Source organism: Panulirus ornatus, chromosome 3, assembly GCF_036320965.1.
Source record: "Panulirus ornatus isolate Po-2019 chromosome 3, ASM3632096v1, whole genome shotgun sequence".
Lineage (NCBI taxonomy): Eukaryota > Metazoa > Arthropoda > Malacostraca > Decapoda > Palinuridae > Panulirus > Panulirus ornatus.
This window is the reverse complement of record NC_092226.1, coordinates 35,944,626-35,965,085: the sequence shown is the minus strand read 5'-3', so window position 1 is coordinate 35,965,085 and position 20,460 is coordinate 35,944,626. Positions and strand designations below refer to the sequence as shown.

At 38.7% G+C, this 20,460-nt stretch overlaps 1 protein-coding gene across 2 annotated transcripts in view; it reads left to right on the top strand.

Moving 5' to 3' along the window:
• LOC139762188 (cell adhesion molecule 1-like) overlaps positions 1-3,585 on the top strand; it is a 440,794-nt gene extending 437,209 nt beyond the window's left edge. For both annotated transcript variants that reach the window (XM_071686834.1, XM_071686835.1), the window contains exon 9: positions 655-3,585. In XM_071686834.1, coding sequence (XP_071542935.1) covers positions 655-752 — 98 coding nt within the window. In that variant the 3' untranslated portion in view covers positions 753-3,585. The remainder of the gene's footprint in view (positions 1-654) is intronic.
• The last annotated feature ends 16,875 nt before the right edge of the window (positions 3,586-20,460 follow it).

Sequence of the window (20,460 nt, the reverse complement as noted above, 5' to 3'; positions counted from 1 at the left end):
CATTATTATGTAACCTGAAGGACCCCTTCTCAAGGGCTCAAATATCTTCACATTTGCATCACATTCATTGCTAGGGAAAGGATGGACTCCTTTGAAGTGAAAAGGTCTTTGATAAGATTTTACTCCAATGATATAGCCTTGCCCAAGGTGGCTTTTCACTCTGCATAACAAAAGGGAGGAATAGTCTCCTGACTAACAATACATGTATACATTATATTACTAGTTCATAACATATCGGTATCGATATATAGAAATTTGTTATTTTTTTAACCAAACAGTTTCACTCAGGCAAGTTTTTAACATGTACTACCATAATGCCAAGATTTTCAGTGTGAATATTTCTCTTCTTAGTAGGATACTAAAAAGGAATCACCTCAAAAAGGTTGAAGATAGTTGAAAGATTGTCACTATTTTGGTTTTGAACATTTTGTTTCTTTTTGTGGGCAGATTTTTAGATTTATCAAAGACAAACAGAATACTTAAGAATCTGTATCAAAAATATTAGCTTGACATTGCATGTTGTAATGGATGTGCAAGTTAACTGTGTTGCTTTGTAGTGATGCTAAGCAGCTGCTTTGTAATTATGTTTATATGCATTACTGCATACATTTGTGATACTTCATTATTATTTTTTTTTTCTTTTTGTCCTAACAGACCCTGGTTCTGGCTCCACATTAGTGGTAGATGGCCTCATTCATCGACTCTTGGTACTTCATGTTGTACTACTCATCTATGCGTACCTCCTGCGGTAGAGGATCACCTTTCTTTACTGACATATGTTTGAGTCAGATTTCAGGGATGGCAAGAGATAGAGAGGGATTATTTGTCACTTCAGTATACATCTTGAAGAAAGGTTTAAAAGTGAGAGAAATTGAAAGTGAACATTGGATGCTTTTGGGATTCATAGATTTTTTTATTTTTTTCATCTCTGCAATAGTTCTTAATCAGTAGGAAATAGTGTTAGTGTCTTGATTTTCATGACAAACGTATAGAAAATCATATACCCTTGTGGAAATCTGTAAATTCAGAAGGTATTGCATTTATTTAATTGGTAGTGGAAAAGATTAATCTCTATTCAAGAAATATCCCAACAACTGTGATGGAGTGGACTTGTGAAGGGGACTTACCTTCCTGGAATATTTAATATTTCATTATGGTAATACAAGATATTCAGCTAGATATTAGATATCTCTCCAGTGAGGAAACACTATATTTATTGTGAACTTCCATTACTTTCAGTGATGACATTAATAGCCATGATAATGATTTTTGTAGTTAATCAAAATGTTGGTTTTAAATCAAAGGCCACAACTATTTTCTCTCAAAACGAGTTGTGTAATTTTTTTTCTTTTTTTATGTGTATCTTGTGATAAGTTTAATGTGATTATTTCCGAACACTGCTCTGCACTTGATTGCTGCACGTGGACCAATTCTTTCCATAATTTCTCGTGTGGAATTAAAGCCTTGTTTTACACATTTTCTTTATAGATACAAAACCACAGCAGGTACATACTAGACTTTACAGCAAGTTATGTATAACTGTTGTTAGTTTGAGATTATATTTTGTGAATGAAAAATATATGTATATTTTGTTCAGTTGTAAATTGTTTGAGGGGAATACATGATCTCTTTCTGTTTTGTAAAGTGTTAGTGATCATATCTGAAAAAGTAGTGAAAGACCATTTTTTTATTTTACTCTTTCAGACTTTTTGGTGTACTCTTGTTTAGATTCAAACTGGAGAAGTGTTTTTCTACTTTTTTAAAGGTATGTCTTTATTTGAATTGTGTGGTTGCTATGGCAGTTTTTATAAATATGTGAAGATTTTGCAGTATATACTCATTTGGTGTAAAAACTTAACATTCACTGAATTTTTTGTTTTTAACTGCTAGTTTCATACGTGGAAATAATTTTTTTATCAGGTGATCAGATACACACATCCAAAGTTTGCAATACAGAATAAAAACTCTGAAGCTCTTTTACCGTGAACCAAGGAAGATCATAGAAAAAGAATTGGAATATGAATTGCATTTTACACAATATTCATTCATAAAAAGTGCTGAATAAAAAAATCTTATTACAAATGATTCATCAAAATTATAGTGCTTAAGAAACATACTTAGTGGGCAATTGAAGATACACTAAGGCTTAGAAACAACAACCTCATGTGATAATCATTTTATAGAGTGCAGTTGCAAGTTTTAACCACTCTGAACATTTAAATGTATCACAGTTGAAATGCATAAGTTTTTAGTTGTAATTATCATGCCAGTAGACTTCAGAGGTGTGCACAAAATCCGGTGTCATAGAAAAGTATCCTAGTGATTGTAATGAACTTGATTTCTATAAACTCAGTCTTGAGTAGTGTGTGTGTACTCATAACAGTGTGACATATATATGTATATATTCTCAGTGTTTTAGAAATGTGGTAATTTGTTCTTGTATGCTCTATTCTACTGTATATGGCTATTCATTATCATTTAATGGTAGTTACAACTTTCTAGAATTCATTCATTACCTCACTTCTCTTGAGGGGAAATATTATAATGTTTTATTAGAATTCATAATTTATTCAGATTTAATATCAAGTGACATATGCATAGAGTGTTGGCTGTTGTAGCTACTATTTTTGTGCATCTGTGCTTTCCTGTTAGCCCCAAACTTTAGTTTTACCAGGTCTCTGTTATAGGGTCCCATGTTCATATATAAAAACAATGAAGCTGATATCAGGTCACACAGGTTTATCATTAAGTGCATCTGACATTTTTCTTAGAAGCTCTTCAGCTTTACTAAACACATTCAGTACTACTAAGATTCAGTTTTCACTTACTGTGATAAACTCTTAAGTTTTAGATTTTTAGCTTATGAATTATTCAAGATAGACTTTTTATTTTTTCCAAAGAAGACAAATTCTCTAATTTTACTATTTAATTACCTTGATGTTTCTGAATAAATGAATATTCTTTTCATATTGGAGAATCAATTACTGTTAACCTTGAGCTGAAATGTTTCATTGTGTTGCAGATTCTCTAAATTCGTCTGAACATTTACAGAAAGTCATTTTTTTTATAATTGGCCTTTGTTTGGCTAGTCAGAAAGTGTGACATTATCTTATTGGTGCTGTTTGCAGATTGAGTTTAACAAGACCTAATCTCTTATCCTCTATGTGATAGAGGATCAGCTTCTCTGTAGCTGTATCCAGAAACACCATCACTAGATCTTAATTTCGAATGCCATGTGCTTTGTATTTGACCACTGGAGTGTTTATGAATTTGTGCTCAAGTCTTGTAAGACTTGTAAACATGGAGGTAAAATGAATTAATGAAAAGGTTCCTAACCTGAACATTAATGTCTGGAAAACAGGTATAAACAAACAATGGAAATAAATATTTAACCAGAGGATCACCTGAAATATTATTGTGAGTTAGGATACATACCAAGCAAGCTTTTACTAGCTGTTATTACTTCCTTATGCATTGGAATATCATTTTTTGAAGAGGCGTTGGTTAACAAGAACCAAGATTATTGCATTTTACGAATGAGTATTTTATCTTTTGATATTCTGCAAGTAAATTGCTATGATTTAAGATATCTCGTTTCATACCTCTTAGGAATTCTGTCAGTTTACATAGTTTATTTGCTTGTTGATCAGATCATATGTAAGTGAATGTGTAAAAGGGAAGTCAGCTTCCTCAGGAAACTTATAGTAGGGGAATTGAAAGAGAAGAATTAAAAAAAGATACAGATAAGTCTGGGAAAGACCATCAAAGAAAAGGAAGTGGATACAAGTAACTTGATGGTGTGGAGTTTGAGAATATGTTTAAGCTCACTGTGAAAAGGACATTGATAAGATCCTCTCTGTGGAAGTGAGTAAAGAGCATATGCCACGCAGTAGTGCATTTTAAGGTAGCAGGTACCATCTGTCTATTTTCTGAAATCAGGAATTGCTCCATGGTATATATGTAATAGTCAGGCTATTTCATATATTTCAGTCGAATGGTGTTACAGGACTTAGCCTACTCATAGTTAAATCACATATGAAAAGGTAACCTTTGGTGAGGCTGTACTGTTGTCAGATGATGAAAGTAGGTACAGCTACATCAAAGAACTTTATATATCGAAGGAGTCTATCCTGTCCGTGCTTTTGAGTGTATTGCTGACTGGGCTGCAAGAGCCCATGGAAAAGGGTTTGAGGTAACACCAAGACCCTTTCAGAAAGACATCTTGGCCTTATTATTATGATTATTATTATTATCATTATTATTAATGAATGAATATAGAGCATAAACGATTTGCAAATCTTAACAGTAAACTGTCTTTGTAAGAATGCAATGAGTGCATATAACTGAAGGTAAGTATCATATTAAGTATCCTCTGACATGTAAACAAAGCTTTAAGAATATTTTTTATAGGTCAGCAATCCACAGTGTCTTTGCTGGAAATGCTTAGGTTGCTTTATGTATTTTATTTCATTGCAGCCCACATATTCATCAGGAATGTCATAATTATGTTGAAGTGCTTGCAGCTTAAATACATACAGTGCTTGAACCTTCTTTTCAGATTTCATTTCATATTGTTGATAATCTAAAAAATTATGATGAATAATGGCTAGGCGCTAGTGCTTTACCAGTTCCTTATGAAACAAGGTATGTTTGCTTCCGCAAGTACCAGTGATGGAAAATTAGTAGTTCCAGTTGAAATACAGGGTGATAAAGTCTCTGTCTTGTTGCATATTCTTGTCATGCTTCCCATGTCCATTAAGGAGTGGATCACTCTTTTAGAGGCTTTCAAGGATAAATGTAAAAGGAGTTATGGGGGAAATTTACCTTTTGCTCTTTTAAGAATCAGGGCAGATAATGATCACTGACTTAGTTTTACTCATCTTTCATGTATACCTTGTTTCTCAGGTTTTATACATTTAAGAGAGAATTATTCAGAGCATTAGAAAATCTCAAGAGTTTATTTGGTGGCAGTGACAAACTGTCTTAGCATTTTGATGAGTGTTGAAATAGCAAGTGAGCCAGCCTTTGCCTTTATCAAGAGTAATGAATGCTGCAGTAAATTTGAAGAATTTATCCCTGCTGCAGGTTTGGTGTTTTTGTAAAATTTATGCAGATTGTCTTGCAAAGTGATGAATGATATTTAGTTATTGGCTCTTCAATTTTGGGGTCATGAATACAGTCATACCAACAGCACATGGATAGTTGTGCCCATCTTCCCCATGAAGAAATGCTTGAAAGATTTTTACCTGAATAATGGTTTATATGAGTGTAATTGAGTTTAATGCTGTTCTGAATCTTTTGCTGTTTTTAACTCTTGTTATTTGTGGTACCTCACATGTTCTAGGAATGAGGAGCTGACAATACTGTTCTTTTTTCACATTCACTGATCCCACTGCTCTCACACCATTTCCACTGGTAGCTGGTTATATGTGAGAGATTCATGATGAATATTTGAATGTAAAGATGTCATAGTGATAGAGCATCTCTCTTGTGTCTTAGTACTATGTTGTGACCACTCACGATTTGCTCCATTTTGGTGTATAATCCCATGTATGATATATCCCTTCAAAAAAGCATGAAATTTTGTATTAAGTTGTAAATTTTGAGTTTCAGGATGCTGTCTTTTGAAATCAAATATTCATGATGCCCATTAGATAAACTTTCTTTTTTGTAATGGTAAAATAAGAATTGGGCAGATGTTCATGAGTAGATGCCAAAAGCAAATTTTCTGTCTACAGATGAAAGGTATCATCCGTTAGTCAATTCAATATGACTTAGGCTCTTCAGTATGATTGCTCCTTTGGTACAGCAAAAGAAAGAAATAGGGTGGATATGCTGATGATGAAATGCCCGAGGATTGTATGTTGATTATGGTGGGTTGATCATATAAGGAATGACACTGCAAGAGAAAGCTATAGTAGTAGATGTAGTCTGATTGAGAAGGTCAACTAGATTGTGTTAGATTTGTGTTGAAATGATTCAAACATACAGAGAGTATACGTAAAGTAAGACTGAATAAAAGGATCTGTATGTTGGAAGTGGAGGAAACAAAAGGGAAGGAGATAGTTGGAGAGGAGGTGGAAGGATGATGTGAAAGAGGCTGTAGGGTATCCGGATATGTACGTTCAGGTTGGCAAGAGGCTTCCATGAAGCAAGTTGGATTGGATAAGTGTTATATATTGTCGGATGGGACAACTTAATATCACTGGACTGATCCAAGGCATACAAAGAGGTCAGGGTAAACAAATGAGTCAGCAGGACTTGGCTATGGATGGTAGGATCTAGTTATGTTATAATGTATATGACAGCAGGGGGGATGGGAGTGTGCAAATGAGGGCATTGTTTTTTATTCATGTTGCCAGATTGTTAAAGTTCGAGAAGCATATAGGCATGAGCAAGGTAGCATCAAGAACAGTATTATTATTTTTTTTTTTTTTTTTTTTTTTTTTTTTTTTTTTTTTTTTGCTGTCTCCCGCGTTTGCGAGGTAGCGCAAGGAAACAGACGAAAGAAATGGCCCAACCCACCCCCATACACATGTATATACATACATGTCCACACATGCAAATATACATACACAGCTTTCCATGGTTTACCCCAGACGCTTCACATGCCCTGATTCAATCCACTGACAGCACGTCAACCGCGGTATACCACATCGATCCAATTCACTCTATTCCTTGCCCTCCTTTCACCCTCCTGCATGTTCAGGCCCCGATCACACAAAATCTTTTTCACTCCATCTTTCCACCTCCAATTTGGTCTCCCACTTCTTGTTCCCTCCTCCTCCGACACATATATCCTCTTGGTCAATCTTTCCTCACTCATTCTCTCCATGTGCCCAATCCATTTCAAAACACCCTCTTCTGCTCTCTCAACCACGCTCTTTTTATTTCCACACATCTCTCTTACCCTTACGTTACTTACTCGATCAAACCACCTCACACCACACATTGTCCTCAAACATCTCATTTCCAGCACATCCACCCTCCTGCGACAACTCTATCCATAGCCCACGCCTCGCAACCATACAACATTGTTGGAACCACTATTCCTTCAAACATACCCATTTTTGCTTTCCGAGATAATGTTCTCGACTTCCACACATTCTTCAAGGCTCCCAGGATTTTTGCCCCCTCCCCCATCCTATGATCCACTTATGCTTCCATGGTTCCATCCGCTGCCAGATCCACTCCCAGATATCTAAAACACTTTACTTCCTCCAGTTTTTCTCCATTCAAACTTACCTCCCAATTGACTTGACCCTCAACCCTACTGTACCTAATAACCTTGCTCTTATTCACATTTACTCTTAACTTACTTCTTTCACACACTTTACCAGACTCAGTCACCAGCTTCTGCAGTTTCTCACATGAATCAGCCACCAGCGCTGTATCATCAGCGAACAACTGACTCACTTCCCAAGCTCTCTCATCCCCAACAGACTTCATACTTGCCCCTCTTTCCAAAACTCTTGCATTCACCTCCCTAAAAACCCCATCCATAAACAAATTAAACAACCATGGAGACATCACACACCCCTGCCGCAAACCTACATTCATATTATTATTATTATTATTTTTTCTTTCTTTTCTTTCATACTATTCGGTATTTCCCGCGATAACGAGGTAGCGTTAAGAACAGAGGACTGGGCCTTTGAGGGAATATCCTCACCTGGCCCCCTTCTCTATTATTATTATTATTGTTATTATTGTTATTATTATTATTATTATTATTATCATTTTTATTATTATTATATATTTTATTTATTATACCTGATTGCCGTTTCCCTTGTCAGCAAGGTAGTGCCATTAAACAGATGAAGAAGGGCCCATCTACTCATATACACTTACATATTTGAACACCAACACATATACATATTTATTTATTTATTATACTTTGTCGCTGTCTCCCGCGTCAGTGAGATAGCGCAAGGAAACAGACGAAAGAATGGCTCAACCCACCCACACACACATGCATATACATACACGTCCACACACGCACATATACATATCTATACATCTCAACGTATACATATATATACACACACAGACATGTACATATATACACATGTACATAATTCACACCATCTGCCCTTATTCATTCCCGTCACCACCCCGCCACACATGAAATGACAGCCCCCTCCCCCCACATGTGCATGAGGTAGCACTAGGAAAAGACAACAAAGGCCACATTATTTTTTTTTTTTTTTTTTTTTTTTTTTTTTTTTTATACTTTGTCGCTGTCTCCCGCGTTTGCGAGGTAGCGCAAGGAAACAGACGAAAGAAATGGCCCAACCCCCCCCCCCATACACATGTACATACACACGTCCACACACGCAAATATACATACCTACACAGCTTTCCATGGTTTACCCCAGACGCTTCACATGCCTTGATTCAATCCACTGACAGCACGTCAACCCCTGTATACCACATGACTCCAATTCACTCTATTCCTTGCCCTCCTTTCACCCTCCTGCATGTTCAGGCCCCGATCACACAAAATCTTTTTCACTCCATCTTTCCACCTCCAATTTGGTCTCCCTCTTCTCCTCGTTCCCTCCACCTCCGACACATATATCCTCTTGGTCAATCTCTCCTCACTCATTCTCTCCATGTGCCCAAACCATTTCAAAACACCCTCTTCTGCTCTCTCAACCACGCTCTTTTTATTTCCACACATCTCTCTTACCCTTACGTTACTTACTCGATCAAACCACCTCACACCACACATTGTCCTCAAACATCTCATTTCCAGCACATCCATCCTCCTGCGCACATCTCTATCCATAGCCCACGCCTCGCAACCATACAACATTGTTGGAACCACTATTCCCTCAAACATACCCATTTTCGCTTTCCGAGATAATGTTCTCGACTTCCACACATTTTTCAAGGCTCCCAAAATTTTCGCCCCCTCCCCCACCCTATGATCCACTTCCGCTTCCATGGTTCCATCCGCTGACAGATCCACTCCCAGATATCTAAAACACTTCACTTCCTCCAGTTTTTCTCCATACAAACTCACCTCCCAATTGACTTGACCCTCACCCCTACTGTACCTAATAACCTTGCTCTTATTCACATTTACTCTCAACTTTCTTCTTCCACACACTTTACCAAACTCAGTCACCAGCTATATATATATAGGGAGAGAGAATCATTAAATTTTAGGAAAAATAAAAAGATATTTTGGAAGGAGGTAAATAAAGTGCGTAAGACAAGGGAACAAATGGGAACTTCAGTGAAGGGGGCTAATGGGTAGGTGGTAACAAGTAGTGGTGATGTGAAAAGGAGATGGGGTGAGTATTTTGAAGGTTTGTTGAATGTGTTTGATGATAGAGTGGCATATGTAGGGTGTTTTGGTCGAGGTGGTGTGCAAAGTGAGAGGGTTAGGGAAAATGATTTGGTAAACAGAGAAGAGGTAGTAAAAGCTTTGCAGAAGATGAAAGCCGGCAAGGGAGCGGGTTTGGATGGTATTGCAGTGGAATTTATTAAAAAAGGGGGTGACTGTATTGTTGACTGGTTGGTAAGGTTATTTAATGTATGTATGACTCATGGTGAGGTGCCTGAGGATTGGAGGAATGCTTGCAAAGTGCCATTGTACAAAGGCAAAGGGGATAAATGGTATAAGTTTGTTGAGTATTCCTGGGAAATTATATGGGAGGGTATTGATTGAGAGGGTGAAGGCATGTACAGAGCATCAGATTGGGGAAGAGCAGTGTGGTTTCAGAAGTGATAGAGGATGTCAGGTGTTTGCTTTGAAGAATGTATGTGAGAAATACTTAGAAAAGCAAATGGATTTGTTTGTAGCATTTATGGATCTGGAGAAGGCATATGATAGAGTCGATAGAGATGCTCTGTGGAAGGTATTAAGAATATATGGTGTGGGAGGCAAGTTATTAGAAGCAGTGAAAAGCTTTAATCGAGGATGTAAGGCATGTGTATATGTAGGAAGATAGGAAAGTGATTGGTTCTCAGTGAATGTTGGTTTGCGGCAGGGGTGTGTGACGTCTCCATGGTTGTTTTATTTATTTATGAATGGGTTTGTTAGGGAGGTGAATGCAAGAGTTTTGGAAAGAGTGGCAAGTATGCAGTCTGTTGTGGATGAGAGAGCTTGGGAAGTGAGTCAGTTGTTGTTCGCTGATGATACAGCGCTGGTGGCTGATTCATGTGAGAAACTGCAGAAGCTGGTGACTGAGTTTGGTAAAGTGTGTGAAAGAAGAAAGCTGAGAGTAAATGTGAATAAGAGTAAGGTTAAGTACAGTAGGGTTGAGTTAATTGAGAGGTAAGTTTGAATGGAGAAAAACTGGAGGAAGTGAGATGTTTTAGATATCTGGGAGTGGATTTGGCAGCAGATGGAACCATGGAAGCGGAAGTGAATCATAGGGTGGGGGAGGGGATGAAAATTCAAGGAGCCTTGAAGAATGTGTGGAAGTCGAGAACATTATCTCGGAAAGCAAAAATGGGTATGTTTGAAGGAATAGTGGTTCCAACAATGATATATGGTTGCAAGGCATGGGCTATGGATAGAGTTATGCGCAGGAGGGTGGATGTGGTGGAAATGAGATGTTTGAGGACAATATGTGGTGTGAGGTGGTTTGATCGAGTAAATGATGAAAGGTTAAGAGATGTGTAATAATAAAAAGAGTGTGGTTGAGAGAGCTGAAGTGGGTGTGTTGAAATGGTTTGGACATATGGAATTAATGAGTGAGGAAAATTTGCCAAAGAGGATATATGTGTTTGAGGTGGAGGGAAAATGGAGAAGTGGGAGACCAAATTGTAGGTGGAAGGATAGAGTGAAAAAGATTTTGTGCGATCAAGGCCTGAACATGCAGGAGGTTGAGCAGCGTGCAAGGAACAAAGTGAATTGGAATGATTTGATATACTGGGGTTGACGTGCTGTCAATAGACAATGAAATGTCTCGGGTAAACCATGGAAAGGTCTGTGGGGCATGGATGTGGATAGGGAGTTGTAGTTTTGATGCATTACACATGACAGCTAGAGACTGAGTGTGAACAATTGTGGCCTTTCTTTATCTGTTTTTGTAGTGCTACACCTCTGATGCAGGGGATGGTGATGCTGTTTCCTGTGGGGTGGGATGGTGCCAGGTAAGGATAAAGGCAAGCATGTATGAACATAGACATGTGTATATATGTATGTGTATATGTGGGTGTATGTATATATGTGTAAATGAGTGGATGGGCCTTTCTTTGTCTGTTTTCTGACACTACCTCACTGATGGGAATCAGTGGTCTTGTATAATAATGATAATGACAAATCATCATTATTTATTATTATTATTATTATTATTGGAGCTGTGGTTTTGGTGCATTATTACATGACAGCTAGAGACTGAGTGTGAACGAATGGGGCCTTTGGCGAGGTGGCGATGGGAACAAATAAAGGCAGACAGTATGAATTATGTACATGTGTATATATGTATATGTCTGTGTGTGTATATATATGTGTACATTGAGATGTATAGGTATGTATATTTGCATGTGTGGACGTGTATGTATATGCATGTGTATGTGGGTGGGTTGGGCCATTCTTTCATCTGTTTCCTTGCGCTACCTCGCAAATGCGGGAGACAGCGACAAAGCAAAATAAATAAATAAAATGAATATTATTATTATACAACCTTAAGACACTTTTTAGGGTTTCTTTAGCTTCAAGGCTGCATTACAATTCATAGTGGGGATATAATGGACTTCTTTACAGAGATTAGATCCATCATGTGATCCTCTTTCCCTCTATTAATGATGATGTAGCCTTGCCAAAGATGGTTTTTTTACATTCAGTGTAACCACTTGGAGGCAGTGTCTAGTTAAATCATAGAAATGCTAGTAACATCAAGAATATCCTTACCAGGGTCTTTAGATGCAGAGGTGACTTTATTCATAAAAATTTATGACAAATCTTGTATCCCAGAATGTAGTTGTAAAAAGTAATGGCAGAGCACATTTTTTTAATTATGTAATTTGGAGGTATATGCCAAGTACAATTTAAACACAGCAGTAATGCATAATACTCTCTATTGTTATGAGCAGTTAGGCTAACCATTAATGAATTTAAACAAAGCATAATACTGACTGAAAATTTTGGAAACTTAGTAGTCCCTGCCATCTTCATAAGAGGTATCATACCTCCTTGTGTATGTGGTTTCTTTGTGCTTAGTGTTTATCTTTTCATAGATCCAAGTGGATGGCAGCCTTCATGTACCAGTTCACATGAATATAAGGTTGTTTTTTGTTATAGGGGAGTTTTGTGAACTCTTAAGTCCCATTTGGGCTCATCCCCATAATTTGTGTAATTTCCAGAGTAGTGAAGTCCGGCAAGATAGTAATGTCGAAAGAGGTATCTTGTCTCAAGGTGGTCCCTTCATTTCATATGGAAAAGTTATTCCTTGTTCCATGTGAAGTACAACATATGTAACTGTGTATGTAGGTTATAATTGCATAGTCATCTTTTAGATAACCAATGGAGGATAAGCATTGGCTCAAGGAGTAATAGCTTAAAAGCTGATTTGGAGGAGTCAGAGATCATATTGAAGCTTTTGGATTTAGTGATTATTGTTTTCTCTTTTTTGTTTCTTTCATTCTTTGCCTTTTTCGTTTTTAGCAAGGTAGTGCCAGGAGGAGATCAAGAAAATGCCTCATTTGCTCTTATCCCTTCTCTAGCTGTCATATATTATGCACTGAAACCATTCTCTCTCTCTCTCTCTCTCTCTCTCTCTCTCTCTCTCTCTCTCTCTCTCTCTCTCTCTCTCTCTCTCTCTCTCTCTCTCTCTTCATTTTGGTTTCTCCTTTCACATTGACCTCTCCACTTCTGATGCGTATAATATCCTTTTTGTCAACCCCTCATGCATTCTCTCCATACGTCTAACCTATTTGAACACACCACCCTCAGCCCCTCAACCATGCTCTTTTATTACCAGACCTTTCTCTTGCCACAGTCAGCCCTCCCCACCCAACTTAATGTCCTCAGATATTTTATTTCCAGTGCATCACCACCCTTCCATAAATGTTCCTGTACAGCTTATGCCTCACATCCTTACAAGGTCTTTGGGACTACTATGCCTTTAAACATACCCATTTTTGCCCTCTCAGGTAGTGACCTCTTTTCCCATACATTCAGCAGTGCTCTGAAACCGTCATTCTCCTCACCTGTCATATGACTCACTTCTGTTTCCATGGTTCCATTTGCTGCCATGTAAAACACTTCTCATTCTGGTTTGTTCTCCATTTGAATTCACACCCCACCTAACCTGTCTTTTTGCACTGCTAAACTTAAATAACCTTGCTTTTATTCACATTTACTTTCAACTTCTTTCTTTCATACATTTACAAACTTGGACACAAAAGTCAGCAGTTTTTCACCCAAATCTTCTGCCAGTGTCGTGTCATCAGCAGACAACAACTGACTCGCTTCCCAGGAACCTTCACCACTAATAGACTGCATACCTGCCTCTCTATCCAAGACCCTTGCATTTACCTTTCTCACATCCCCATCCATAAAGAAATTAACAGCCATAGTGATATCCAACATTCCTACCACAGACCCACCTTCATGTAAAAACACTTATTCTCCATTATGCCTACTCACACATATCCCTGAATGAAAACCTCTCTGCTTCTCACAGCTTTCCTTCCATACCATATACTCATAACACCTCTACAATGTATTCCCATCAACCCTATCAAATGCTTCCTTCCGATCCATAAATACTACATGCAAGTGCTTCCATTTCTATGAGTATTTGTCGAATATAATCTTCAAAGCAAACACCAGATCCAAACATCATCTACCACTCTTGAAAGCTCATTGTTCCTCCCCAGTCTGATGCTCTGCGCATGCCATAGTCCTCTCGTCACCAATCTTCCATGCAAAAAGGAGTTTCAAATTACGCTCAACAAATTTATACCTCTCTAGTTTAAATACTTGGTGTTGTCCCCCTTACGGTTATTCATTGGCACTATACGTGCATTCCACCAATCTGCAGGCACCTTACCATGATCCAAACATGCATTGAAAATTATAATTACCAGTCACGAACACAGTCACACCCTTTCTTGAGAAGTTTAACTGCAATACCATCCACTCCTGCTTCCTTGTCACACTTCATATCACGCAAGGGTTCTACGACCTCTTCTCTTTTTACCAAATTACTCTCCATGACTCTCCCTTATATTTCTCTCAGACCTAAACACCCTACATCTGCCACAATATCTATCATCAAACACATTCAACAATCCTATGACTATCTCTCCATCTTTTCACTGGCTGTTACCACTTCACCATTTGCTCCTTTCACCAATGTTCCCACATGTTCTCTTGCTTTTCTCTCATTTTTAACCTCCTTCTAAAAACACTTTAATCTCCCTTAAGTTTGCTGATACTCTTACCCCAGCTATCATTTTCAATCCTCGCACTTACCCCTTGACATGCTACCATTTCTCTTATACATCTCCCAGTCACCTGCTCTCCTTCCCTTAAGTAATGCTCATACACCTTTCTTTCTCTTTCTCCAGCAACTTCACTTCATCTTTTCACTACCCACTACCCTTTCTCACCCATCTACTTGCTCATTATTATTATTATTATTATTATTATTATGTATTTTTATTTATTTTATTTTGCTTTGTCACTGTCTCCCGCGTTAGCGAGGTAGCGCAAGGAAACAGACGAAAGAATGGCCCAACCCACCCACATACACATGTATATACATACACATCCACACACACAAATATACATACCTATACATCTCAATGTATACATATACATACACAGACATATACATATATACACATGCACATAATTCATACTGTCTGCCTTTATTCATTCCCATTGCCACCCCGCCGCACATGAAAATAACCACCCCCTCCCCCTAAATGTGCACGAGGTAGTGCTAGGAAAAGACAACAAAGGCCACTTTCGTTCACACTAAGTCTCTAGCTGTCATGTAATAATGCACCAAAACCACAGCTCCCTTTCCACATCCAGGCCCCACAGAACTTTCCATGGTTTACCTCAGGCGCTTCATATGCCCTGGTTCAATCCATTGACAGCATGTTGACCCCGGTATACCACATATTTCCAATTCACTCTATTCCTTGCACGCCTTTCACCCTCCTACATGTTATTATTATTATTGGTTTTACTTGTTTTCAGTGACTGATATAGTGTGGACAAAACATGCCCCAGTCAAGACCATCTGTATGGAAAAAAGTGAGAGATAAGAATAAAAAACTTTGATCAGGGCTCTGCAGGTCTTTGCAGACCTAACCCATAAAGATAGAAATGCTGTTAGAAGAGGTAAAGACTAAAAATAGAAGAGCATTCCATAACTTCATTATACAAGGAAAGGAGGAAGAAACCATAATTGCCAATCCATATATGGCCAGTCTTCGCTCAGAAACTATGGGAAGCAGCACCCAGATGCATGCCTTGGGTCTAAGCTTTGGTGATAGGTTGATATGCAGTCACCTCATGAGAGCAGTAGCCAAAACAATACATGCAGAACAGGGAGAGGGCAGCAGACAAAAGGGATGGTAGCAGAGAAGTTATGGCTGGAAAATTCACAAGACAGAACACTTTTAATTCCCCTCTTGTTAATATGGATTGAACGGAGAAGTAACCCAGGAATTTGAACATCACTTCATGCCAGGGCAAATGAAATCCTTGTACATATGAAGTAACTGCTCACTGGGAAAATGAGTTCAGCACCTTTATAATAAGTTCAGCTCTTAGGAAGTGTAAGTTATGATGTGTGGTTTCTAGTATATATTGGAGGATATAGTTAAGCCTAATATGTTTATGTTATCACTGGAATGAATTGTGGTTTCCTGAATTTGAACAGAAGAAAACATTTGACACAGGTATAAATTGTCTTTGCACCCCTGAAATTGGCCTGGTTACTGCTTCTCATTCTGATATGCTGCACAGGTCCATGTAGAGAGTAGAGATATATTCACTGGAAGAGATAGAATGAGGAGGGGAAGGAACCTGAGGTAAGTGTATAAAGTGGAATCATCTAACTTAATAAAGAGAACAATAAGACAGAAAGGACACCACTGGTGATAGGATAAGAGGGTGAAGTTGCTCCATCAACACTGCCACAATGGAATGGCTAGAGAGGAAACAAATCAAAGGGAGGTACCTTGGGAAGCAAGGGCTTGTGCCACACCCTGTCAAATGCCTGGGAGATGTCATGGGCCATGACAAAAATTTCACCAAAATCCCTGAGAGAGAAGGACAAGAGGCAAGACACAGGAGACATTGCCAGTTGATCTTGCACTGTGAAAGCCACGTTGGTGGTTAGAAGGAAAGGAGCAGGATTCTGAGTGTTTTAGAAAGTGATAATTAAGTACAATTTGAAATACAAGAGATAGCAGAAGTGATATTTGGAGGGGCTAGAAGGTCTCCTTTCTAAAGGATGGGCTGCACCAAGGCATGGTTCCAGGAAGGTAAAGAGAGGATTTTTATGTGAAGACGAAATAGGTGAGCAAGGATTGGATCGAGCCCAGAGGTATGCTCCCTTAGGGCTTAAGGGGGTATACCATCTACGCCTTGCCTACTTGGAGCTGGTGAGTATTCTTTATAAAGACCTTCTGTGAAGAAATTGTAGATGGCATAGGTTCAGTAGGAAGATATGGGAGAGAATTATTAGGTGTGGAATCATTCAAAGATTAGAGGAAATTTTTTTTTTTTTTTTTTTTTTTCCCCCGCTGTCTCCCGCGTTTGCAAGGTAGCACAAGGAAACAGACGAAAGAAATGGCCCAACCCACCCCCATACACATGTATATACATACGTCCACACATGCAAAATATACATACCTACACAGCTTTCCATGGTTTACCCCAGACGCTTCACATGCCCCGATTCAATCCACTGACAGCACGTCAACCCCGGTATACCACATCGCTCCAATTCACTCTATTCCTTGCCCTCCTTTCACCCTCCTGCATGCTCAGGCCCCGATCACACAAAATCTTTTTCACTCCATCTTTCCACCTCCAATTTGGTCTTCCTCTTATCCTCGTTCCCTCCACCTCCGACACATATATCCTCTTGGTCAATCTTTCCTCACTCATTCTCTCCATGTGCCCAAACCATTTCAAAACACCCTCTTCTGCTCTCTCAACCACGCTCTTTTTATTTCCACACATCTCTCTTACCCTTACGGTTACTTACTCGATCAAACCACCTCACACCACACATTGTCCTCAAACATCTCATTTCCAGCACATCCATCCTCCTGCGCACAACTCTATCCATAGCCCACGCCTCGCAACCATACAACATTGTTGGAACCACTATTCCTTCAAACATACTCATTTTTGCTTTCCGAGATAATGTTCTCGACTTCCACACATTCTTCAAGGCTCCTAGAATTTTCGCCCCCTCCCCCACCCTATGATCCACTTCCGCTTCCATGGTTCCATCCGCTGCCAGATCCACTCCCAGATATCTAAAACACTTCACTTCCTCCAGTTTTTCTCCATTCAAACTCACCTCCCAATTGACTTGACCCTCAACCCTACTGTACCTAACAACCTTGCTGTTATTCACATTTACTCCTAACTTTCTTCTTTCACATACTTTACCAAACTCAGTCACCAGCTTCTGCAGTTTCTCACATGAATCAGCCACCAGCACTGTATCATCAGCGAACAACAACTGACTGACTTCCCAAGCTCTCTCATCCCCAACAGACTTCATACTTGCCCCTCTTTCCAAAACTCTTGCATTCACCTCCCTAACAACCCCATCCATAAACAAATTAAACAACCATAGGAGACATCACACACCCCTGCCGCAAACCTACATTCACTGAGAACCAATCACTTTCCTCTCTTCCTACACGTACACATGCCTTACATCCTCGATAAAAACTTTTCACTGCTTCTAACAACTTGCCTCCCACACCATATATTCTTAATACCTTCCACAGAGCATCTCTATCAACTCTATCATATGCCTTCTCCAGATCCATAAATGCTACATACAAATCCTCTAATCATTCAAAGATTAGAGGAAAATATAGTACCAAAAAAAAGGGTCTTTAGCAGCTTCAGGTTTAGCTGATATTTGATAACATTGGAAGAGAGGAGAAGGATTGAGTTGCAAAAGTGCTTTTAGTTAAGGACCAGATCAATTTGTTGGAGTATGTCAAATTACTATGCTTTCTTTTTATGAAGGTGTGCTTGACTTAATAAGATCTTTGTGGTGATATTCAGTAGAAATGAAAGCAAGAATGGGTTTCAGGGGAAGGGAAGAGTTTCATAACCCAATTTGTTGAAGTTTTCTCTTTGAATAACGGGGAAATCTTGAAAAAAAAAGACAAAATATGGAGTAATAGTTGTGAAAGATTTAACTCCTTCATTTAAGTAGGCAAAAGAAATATGTAGACTCAAAACAGTGAATTTATGAAATATGTAATGTGTTTTAATTCAACTTGTTTCTTTCTTGCCATCTGAAAAGCACATCTTGCTGAGCCCATAAATAGCTAACATTATGTTGAACATGATTGCTACCCTTCCAGTGTAGCAACAAAGCTGTAGTAAGGTGTGTTGTTGCTGTTAGACACATGTTGCGTGTACTCCACATACACAGTAAATAATGAAGTTTCCTCCCATGATAATTTTCTTGTTCACTTTGAAAGAACATGCTCTTCTGAACCCATAAATATGTATATATATGATTATAAGCTTTTATGCTTTTGTTTCACAGAAATTTCAAGATGTAGGGCATTGCCTTGAGTTTTAGATACCAGATGTAGCAAGCATCTCAACTCTTTATACTTGCAACAAATTATAGTATCACACCACTTGTAAAATTAGTTATATTTTTTCAGTTATGGATATGATACGTTGATCACAGCTTCATCATTGCTCAGTTCATCTTCCTCTGTTTCTATTTGCTCTTCTACATCATTATGGTCGCTCTCTGTATTGAAAAGTCTTGTAAACTTCCATTGACTCGATGAAATTGGTATAGAAGTATGAGTTGGCGGTGGCACCTCTTTCTATTGCTTGCTTGTCTAGACAGTTATCACACATCAGTCTTCCTCATCACCACTGCGATGGTAACTGAGCAAGTTTTACTTTATGAAATATGGTCTCAGCAAGTGAAAGCAATGATAGGTTGCCATACTGTAATTCCAGTCACAGAGATCCCCAAACCAAAGGGTGCAAATCAGAAGTGTTTTGGAATATATCTGTTCCAGCTGTAGCAAACTCCAAGAAGCATTTCAGGATGTATACTTCCCATCTGTTATGAAAGGGTTAAGGAAAGCTAAATAGTGATGGTAAATATCATTTTCAGTTTGTCATGAGGGTATGTTTATTAGTCCTTTTTGTGCTGTAAATGTGCATCTTTTTGTAAACCTTTGATTAATAGATTTTATGATATCTGATTTCTTTTCATGTTGCTGTTTCCCACCACAGCAAGATAGTATCAGGAATTGTTGAACAATGACCTCACTCACCCACATCCACTCTTGTTGTGTATGATATGTATATGATTTTTTTTCATGTTGAAATTTCCCACCACAGCAAGGTAGTGTCAGGAATTGTTTAACAATGGTGTCACTCACTCACTCCCACTCTGTCTGTTGTGTATGATATAAACCAGAGCCTCCCACCCACTGTCAGGCCCTATAGACCTTTCCTTTGTTTTCACTGTGTGCTTCAAATGCTTTGGTTCAGTCCAGTGACAACACCTCAGTTCTCCTAACTACTCTGTCTCATACATGCCTTACCCATCTGAACATGTAGGCCCCAGTAACTCAAACCCTTTTTCACTCCATCCTTCCATCTCTTTTTTGGTCTCTCCCTCCACCTTGCTCCATCCACCTCTGACATACATGTCCTAGTTGGTCTCCCTCTGTTTATCCTCTCCATTTGTTAAAACCATTTCAGCACACCCCGATCAGTTCTCTCGGTTATTCTGTGCTTACCAACACACCTCTCTTTCTCTAGTATACTATACAAGATCAGCTAACCTTTTTTCACATTTTGCCCTCAGGCATTTTATTTCCAACTTTACCACACTCTTCATTCTTTTGCATCCATAGCCCAAGACTTGAATCCATACAGTGCTGTTGAGAATACTATACCTTCAAACATAACCATCTTCACCCTCACAGACACTGGGTTCCCCCTTCCATACATTACTTAATGCACCCAGGGCTTCAGTACCCCTCCCATTCCATGATTCACTCCAGCTTTCAATATGAGTGTGCTTCCAAGAATGATCCCAGGTATTTAAAGCCATCAACTTCCTCCACTTCTTCATTCAGGATCGTTATCAGATTATCCTGTCTCATCTCTCTCCTGCATCTCATCACCTTATCTTTGTTCTTACCTTTATTCATATTCACTTTTGACTCTTTCCATTCACACACTCCCAAATTCAGTCATCACCCTTGGGAGTTTCTCTCTTGAGCCAGCTC